Source organism: Triticum urartu, chromosome 6A (genome assembly GCF_056163025.1).
Source record: "Triticum urartu cultivar PI428250 chromosome 6A, HENAU_Tu73, whole genome shotgun sequence".
In the NCBI taxonomy this organism is placed as follows: Eukaryota; Viridiplantae; Streptophyta; class Magnoliopsida; order Poales; family Poaceae; genus Triticum; species Triticum urartu.
The window spans coordinates 510418484-510426881 of NC_141878.1; the positions used below are offsets into that span (position 1 = coordinate 510418484).

The 8398-nt window shown below is 40.1% G+C and overlaps 1 protein-coding gene across 2 annotated transcripts; it reads left to right on the forward strand.

Moving 5' to 3' along the window:
* The first annotated feature begins 2690 nt into the window (after positions 1–2690).
* LOC125514505 (mRNA cap guanine-N(7) methyltransferase 1) lies at positions 2691–7624 on the forward strand. Of its 2 annotated transcripts, none has more exons than XM_087528543.1 (14): positions 2691–2987; positions 3345–3443; positions 3543–3688; positions 3811–3879; positions 3982–4053; positions 4828–4926; positions 5273–5329; positions 5704–5842; positions 5932–5996; positions 6081–6131; positions 6722–6784; positions 6976–7099; positions 7176–7237; positions 7309–7624. In XM_087528543.1, the coding sequence occupies exons 2-14, from the start codon at positions 3383–3385 to the stop codon at positions 7399–7401; spliced, it is 1101 nt and encodes a 366-aa protein (XP_087384669.1). In that variant the 5' UTR covers positions 2691–2987; positions 3345–3382; the 3' UTR covers positions 7402–7624. The 2 variants fall into 2 exon arrangements, with proteins under 2 accessions (XP_087384669.1, XP_048535803.1); XM_048679846.2 differs by having other exon boundaries at positions 2692–2987; positions 3352–3443.
* Positions 7625–8398: the final 774 nt, after the last annotated feature.

Sequence of the window (8398 nt, forward strand, 5' to 3'; positions counted from 1 at the left end):
ACTTAGTATGAGCAACCGATAAATATCAATTATTTTGTGTCTATGGCCGACAGAACAAATTGCTTAAAATTATATCTGTGAAACTGGTTGAAATTTGGCAGTTTTTAATGCAAAAACCGTAAGTTTAATCATTGAAACTTAAAACTTTTTAAGGAATTTTATTTTTACTATGTCCTCATGCGGAATTGAACTACTGCGCGAATCATGAGGACAAACGAGTGGGCGGCATGACTTATCCAGAAAACTACTCCCTCTTGAGGTTCGCTGAGTAGCGCGCAACTAAGGTTTTTTTTTCAGTCGAGTAGCGAGTAACTAATTAATCGGACAATTAACTGGTCAGCACCTCTTAATCCCCTACTACATCCGTCTGGGTCTATTGATCCCCTTTGCATTTTGTGCCCAATTTTGGTCATAAATTTGACCAACAAAATGTAAGTTGTATGCCACACAACTTAGATTATTGGATTCATATTCGAAAGAGGTTTCCATTGATGCTATTTTTGTGGTATATAACTTATTTTTGATAGTTAAATCAAATGCCAAAGTTTGACCCAAAATACAAGGGGGACTAATAAACCCGGATGGAGGTAATACAGCGGGTAGGGGACTGAGCAGTTACCGGTTATCGATTTTGTAAACATTGTTTTATGCAGGTATTAACATGTTTTGTGGATGGTCGCAAAACCCTGCGCGCCTGAACAACAAATTCTGTTTACAACATTGAGCGCGCTTGCGACCCACGCGCCATGGATCCCTAAGGAAATCGACGCAATCTAGAGTGCCCAAAAGATCACATGGCGGGGAGGGCGACAGGTAGGCATCATCACGAGGCGCGCGCCGAGGGCACTCGCGAGCGAGGAAGCACCCAGGAGGCAGGTACTACAACATCCTGTATAGGAGTAATTCTTCGGGGGTGCCTTGGGCATCCCCAATTTTGAGACGTTTGCCTCTTCTTATTCTTTTTATCTCACTCTTTCACCTAAGTCTTAAAATATTCATCCACATAAAACTTCTACATAATTGTTGGGATATATTAGTATAGCTGATATTTAAACAAACACATAACTTGTTTTAACATAAAATGAAAATTATAATCCACCCTTAGTTAATGTATACTACACAATTGTAGCACTCTCACAATCAATCATTCAATTAAAGTAATAAAATATGGGATGGTCGTTTTGGCTCTGGGACGCATATGTTCCCAAATGATGAGTAAAATAAAAAATAAGTAGTAAATAAATTTTTTAAAAATTGATATTGTTGTAGATGTTCTTGTTGGTGTAACAAGCGTCCTTGATAATTTTCATGGCAAACAGGATAGCAATGCTTTGTTGGTAAAAAAAACTAAAATAACTGTAACATTTGGCGTATGAATTATATATATATACCAATATAAATATAAAAAATCCAAATGCACAGATCAAATTAATCTTGGCCATCAAACCATGTCAATCCGACTAATTAGATTGCTCTAAAACTTTAAAACTGCCATTCTTGGGATGAAAATGCCATGAACAAGAAAGTGCCATGTGAACACAAAAAGAAAGAAAGAAAATGCCATGATAAAATAGTGTCATCCCTTAATAAACAAAAAATGACATAAAAACAAAATTCCATATCCTAAATATAAAAGCCGTCTCTTAAATGAAAAATGACATCTCTTAATAATAATAAATGCTATATTTTAATATAAAAATACCAACTCTTAATATAAAAATGCCATCTCTTAATAGTAAAAATGCCATCTCTTAATCTCTTAAGTAAATAAAATGCCATCTCTTTATCTCTTAAGTAAATAAAAATGCCATCTCTTATAATAAAAAATTAAAAAATGCCATGTGACATAGTTCAAAAATTTATAAACTGCCATGTTGATTTTTCACTAGAGAAAATGCCATCTGGTGAAAGAAAATAGAAGGACTGGGATTCCAACCAAGGTGGCCCAGGCCAAGGAGTACACTGCTAGCCAATGGGCTGGCTCTAGTACTTTGTAACTAGATGCTGCCCAGCGCGTTGCTGTGGGAAAAGTTCCAAAAATAAATGCATAAATAGTTGCTACAAAATCATCTAAAACTAATGGAAGGAAAATGTAATAAACTTGAGTTTCAGTTAAAAAAATCTTTTCTAACAAAAATGTGAAGGACAACTATATAGGTATGTTACAATCACCCAGCATAAATATGCTACATATATTGTCAATACAAAATCTAGTGCAAAAAATAAACTTTGAATAATAACATGCATGAATTTATGATGTGGCAGCATTGCATGCATATAGTGTAATGAAAAAAATTGTAATTTATGACTTGCATGCATGACTTGCTTATGTGGCATGGTTGCATGGCTTGGAAAAACAGATAGTGGGTTGTAAGTAGTATTTAGGAATAGACGATACAGTTCGCTGGGGATCCGACGTGGCCATTGGCTGAGCTGGGGCCTGATTCTTGGAGGAGCAATGGGCTTTGGGGCAGCTAAACGTGAGTTCTGGGCCAGTTTTACCCGATATTTGGGCCAGTTATCTATAACTATTCAGAAGATTTTGCGTGGGCTGGGGAGGGGGTGGCCCAGCTGAATCCTGCGCCAGGATTCGTGGAGATGAATCCGACCGAAGACGGGGGACTCGCTGCGAAATCTCTCCTGGCTGACGATCGCCAGTTAATATTTTCCCAAAATCTCACCGAGCGGAACCCGTTCCCTCACCTCGACCTTCTGTTCAAAAAAAAAAACCTCGACCTAAACCGTCATCGGCCCCGCACGCTCCGACACGCGCCCAGCCGCCACGCCCTGCCCTCTCTGCTCCTCGACGCAGCCGCCACACTCCCCTGCCCTCGAGAATCCGCGGCTGGCACGAGCGGGCAAGCGGCGCAACACCGCGGCGGCGGTAGCAGGCCAGTGGGGAAGCGGGGGCGGGGGATCCGGGAAGTGCAGCGGCGGCGGATCGGGAAGAGAAGCATCAGCCGTCAGCAAGACCCCCTCCCTTCAAGGTATATATGCGCACACCCATTACCCGATAAGCTGCCCGAATTCTTGACGAGCCCGTGATATCCAATCATGTTTGTTGGCTGGATATGTTGCTATATGCCCCCGTGCGAATTGATGTTGAAGATTTTTGTGCCATGTGTGCGCTTGCAATCCATGTTGGTATATGCTGCTGCTGTCCGAAATTATGTTGATGGATTTTGTTGCATGTGTGTGGCATTCAAATCACGAATACAGCAGTGATAGCTAGTCTTCATGAATATAACAGTGATGTATTCAAATCATGAATGAATACAACAATTTGTCTTGTTCAAATTTGTATGCAACAGTGGTATCTATATAGTTATTTAATTATAAACCAGCACCCAGAACGAAGGCCAAGGCTGCAATCGCCGGCGTGATGAACAAGCGACCCCGCGAGGACGAGCCTTCCTCCTCCCAAAAGCGCCAGTTTGGTGCAGGTATCTATTCCCTGCCTTCTGTCACTAGACCCAATCTAGTTGCTGCTAACCCCCAATACCGTGCGAAGGGTAGCTAACTAGTGTTTGCTCTTTGTGTAGGCGGCGACTATGGGGAGCAAGAAGGGTACTCGGAGGAACGGATCAGTGCGCAGCGGGTGGCGGACCACTACAGCGCCCGGTCGAATCAGACGCTTGAGGAGCGTGAGAACAGCCCCATCATCCACCTCAAGAAGCTCAACAACTGGGTAACTACTTTGCTTGCTACCCATCCATTCATCCCCTAAAACCCTTGAGAAAATGTCACCTCTACGATGTTGGGTGAAACCAGTAAGAAGCCATGCTAATCTTCCAATCTCACCTTTGGCAGATAAAGAGCGTCCTGGTTCAACTGTATGCACGTCCAGGAGACTGCGTTCTAGATCTTGCTTGTGGCAAGGTAAGGGGTGCTTTGCGAGTGTTAATTAGGATAAGAAGAAGAGTTTTTTGTAGTTCCGAGGTAGTCCTGACAATTATTGATTCTTCATGAGTGTTAATGCAGGGAGGTGATTTGATAAAGTGGGATAAGGCCAAGGTTGGCTATTATGTAGGGGTTGATATTGCAGAAGGCTCGGTTAGTTTCCCATCACATGATAAATCTATATTATATGCATATACATGGAAATTCAATTTGGCTCCCGGGGCCAATTTTTTTTTTTCAAATGTCAAAAAAATTGAGACTATTTTTTTGTGATCTTTGTCACATACAAATGCTACCTGTAAATTTTGAGGCAAAAAGGTTAACCATTTTAGCCTGCGCAAAAAAAAAGATCGAAGACAAAATGTCACCCCAATTTTGTTTTTTTCACCGACGAAACACCGCTCCTCCATTCCACATGAAAATTGCCAAGCATGCTTGCGACACCAACACGATCATCTACAATTTTTTTTGAAAATATTTACTATTTTTTGGGGTACTGTTCACCCGGGAGCCAAAACGCTGCTCCCGCATATACAAAAATATATAAGTTAATGCAATTTGTTGTTCGTGAGTTAGGTTTTTCCATCTCTGTAATGCTTTGGCATTTATGCCTATCAGTTGCTTTTCTGTATAGGGCAGATTTGTACATTGCTGCTGTTTGGCAGATATTATTTTGTAACCTGTACTGCAATCGTTTGAGCATTTAAACTTATCTCAAGGTAGTGGTAACCTATATATTCAATCTTTATTTCACTTATTTTTATCAGTGTCCTTGGTAAAACCTTCAGACTTATCAGCGGTCCTGGACCATAGAACTTGTGTATTCGCTTTTGATTTCCTCACTACCTATTGTAGTTCTCAACTACGCGCGACAGATCACTTTAAGTTTATAATCTCCTTTGATGTGTTGGAGCTTTACACTTGCAGATAAAAGATTGCATGACCCGTTATAACGGCGACTCGGATCAACAACGAAGGAAGAAGTTCAGTTTTCCTGCACGGCTTATTTGTGCCGACTGTTATGAGGTAGAAGTATTAATAAATAATAGTACAATTTACCATAAGAACCAAACCTAAAGTGGTGGTGTGCTCTGTGCGTGGAAGCAGACATAGTGCCACAGCTTGTTTCAAGTATTGAACATTTTTCTGTAGTTGAAACCAAATTATATGCAAGAAATGGATCCTTCCATAACACTCATGCCAACGTATACATACATTTGTCATTAACTAGTAGGTGATTCTGCTTATACTTTCACATCACCAGGAAGAATATACTTTTTACCTTACCCCATATGTTTATCAGTCTATTATTGTGGTGCTCATCAAGAATTATAAAGTGCATCACAATGCTTCCGCTTTCATGTTTCTGCAGACTCGTCTGGATGAGTATCTACGTGAGGATGCTCCATTTGACATATGCAGCTGCCAGGTGAGTGACCTAGCTTTATATTTTGAAGGGCGACCTTTAATTTTCATAGTTCGTTGTTATTATTGGTCAGTTCAATCATCTATTATTTCCCACTTGTCAAAGCAACTTTGAATTTTAGAAACCTTTTGTGAATATATACCTGCTGTTAAATATTACAATCATTATTGACAATTATCATTCAAACAATTTTTTCCTGGAAGATGTTGAAACTTAAGTATCATTGCTATGTCCAGCAAATAAATTAAGTACGCTGATCTTTAATCTACTTTTAATATGTAATGTACCATCAGGAGATTTAGAATGTCTGGATGATAAATGTATATGATTATGAGGTTTATACTTCCTATTCTGATGGTCTTTTCTATGTATTTCAGTTTGCAATGCACTACTCATGGTCAACTGAAGCACGTGCAAGACAAGCCCTCGCAAATATATCTGCATTGCTTCGTCCTGGAGGCACGTTCATTGGAACGATGCCTGATGCTAATGTCATTATTAAAAGACTAAGAGAATGTATGTCACTATCTTCAACTGTAATTTGCTTGATCTCGTCAAATTAGACTGTACTTGTCACAAGATGTGATACAAATTTATATCCTCAGCTGAAGGGATGGAGTTTGGGAACAGTGTTTACTGTATTACCTTTGGTGAAGAGTACACAGAAAAGGTAATTATGTTTGTTTGTAATAACTTCTTATATGCTAGTTTTCATTACTGACTGATCATTTTTGTTGTTTTCACAATGGTGTAGAAATTCCCGGCATCCAGGCCTTTTGGTATCAAGTACAAGTTTCATTTAGAGGTGACAACACGATTAACTTTCTAATAACTTGAGCCTTGTATCGGTGGCCTCTTTTAGTTTTTCAAGATGAATACTGATGTTCATATTCGAGTGTTTACCCAAATTGTAACAGAGGAAAAAATGGATTTGTCTGGGTATTTTTTTGATTAAGTTGCCCTCTTGTGAATTTGTATGCACACTACCCTTTCTAATGCTTAACTAAATATATATTATGTGCCCTTATTCAGCTTCAGTTGCTGCAGCTCTGAAAGTAACTCTAGTGATTTACATAGTACTATCTGTTTGCCACAAACTCTGCACTCCTGTAGGTTACATGTTGTTTGCTGCAGTCTTCTGTTCTTCCGTATTCTAGACATTCTTTGTGAATAGTATGAAGCTTACATCCTTTGTATTGCCCTTATCTTACATATACATGTCTTCTTTTTCTTTGACAATTTACATATACATGTCTTGTTACAACTTGTTTGGGTGTTTATTGCCCTATATGACGTAGTACCTAGCTTCCTGCTTTTCACTCGTTGTCTTTATTTAATTTTCCATTCATTAATTACGAAAACTTGTTCAGTAACAAACTCTTGGGCAACATGCAGGACGCAGTTGATTGCCCGGAGTGGGTTGTTCCATTCCATCTCTTCAAACTACTGGCAGAGGAGGTATGCAACTAATCTATTGCCCAGTATGCTATCGCAACCTGTGCTTTTGTTTCCTCATTTCAAACTAGTTCATTTCAATATTTTGTCTAAATTTTTGCTACCCTATTTTTTGTTATCGTTTGTTTTCTTTTACAAATTTGCTCTCAGACAGATGCTAAGGCTATGGCCAAAAAATTGTGCATCTTTTGCAGTATGATTTAGAGCTGGTTCTAATGAAGAACTTCCATGAATTTGTACACGATTATGTGCAAAGGCCAGAGTTTGCTGATCTCATGCGAAGGCTGGGGCCTCTCGGTGATGGACGATCGGGCCAAAGTAAGTAGGCTACCTACTGAATTCGCTGCTGTCTATAAATATCATTTCATTACCTTGACGTATTCGAGTTACGTAGGCACGCTGTCACAAGATGAGTGGGAGGCATCCTATCTCTACCTCGCATTTGTTTTGCGGAAGGTATTTTTCATGCTGTTAACAACTTAACCACACGCGGTCATCCTATGTTTGCTGACATGCTGTTTATGCAGCGAGGCCCTCCACCGTCCCAGCGGAGAGCCAACAATCCTAACAGAGGGAAGACGTTCCTTGCCGAGGAGGACATCGAGTTTCTTAGCATATGAAGCAGGCTTTGCCATCCTGGAGCTTACTAACAACTTACCGATTATATGCTTCACATTGTGGTGATGAAAGTTGTATCTTTAGTGGCTCACCTGTGGTCTCCCCAAGGCGTATCGGATATATATAACTTCACTAAGTTTAATGTATGAACAGCACGAACTAGTTACTCATGTAATTTTGCAGAGATGAACACATATTTAGGTGTCATATATAGTTGTTGTGATAGCTCTCAAGTTCTATGCGGATATTCCACCGCCTTTCTCTTCAATTGGACATCAAACACTTTGACACATCAGTTGTACAGGAGCTTGTTAATCAACTACAGCATTAATCTAGGGCTAGTTAGGTTTATACAGGAGCTCGTTAAGCAAAGAACAGTAAGAGGGGCCGGGGCGTTCTGGTGCCACGTGCCCGAGCTCACCTGCACCTGATATTGAAGACAGGGTTCGTGCAGTGGAAAAGCAAATACGGGCGTATATGAACCCTACGATTCTGATCTGTGGCTCAGGAACATTTTTTTAATCAAAACGGAGACAAAAGATTTGTCTCATCTATTAAATGAGAATAGAGTTTTAGAGTGTTACAAGACCCCACTGAAACTTTGGTTCAAATCTGAGCGTACATCTCTCTCTAATTGATTCATATGCTTAGCAACGGCGTGTACTAATTGATTCTATGGTCAAGTTTTTCCACGTTTGATGCTTATACTAATCTAATTTGGCAAAATTTTCCCGTTTTATAAGTGCGTGCCTTTTACCTGTTTGTTTGTTTGTTCATATGCTTCTGAGGGCTGAATTTTTTGTTTCAAGATTTCTTCTTGATTTTTAGAGTTTAATTTGGTGTGATCCGAGGTTGCACGAAGGAGGCAATCGCCTCAAGTTCCAACCATGAGCAGTAGTCACGACGGGTCGCTGGATTAGAGGATCTACGGGTAAATCTAATGGGCCACATGTGAGACGCTGCGGACAATCTTCGCGTGCCTCGGCCAGTTCTTTACTG

Excerpts from the sequence above, each read along its gene's own strand:
- LOC125514505 (XM_087528543.1), top strand. The coding sequence starts at position 3,383 with ATGAACAAGCGACCCCGCGAGGACGAGCCTTCCTCCTCCCAAAAGCGC. Across the intron at positions 5,843-5,931 it reads TATTAAAAGACTAAGAGAAT|CTGAAGGGATGGAGTTTGGG; the intron begins GTATGTCACTAT and ends TTATATCCTCAG. Across the intron at positions 5,997-6,080 it reads GTGAAGAGTACACAGAAAAG|AAATTCCCGGCATCCAGGCC; the intron begins GTAATTATGTTT and ends ACAATGGTGTAG.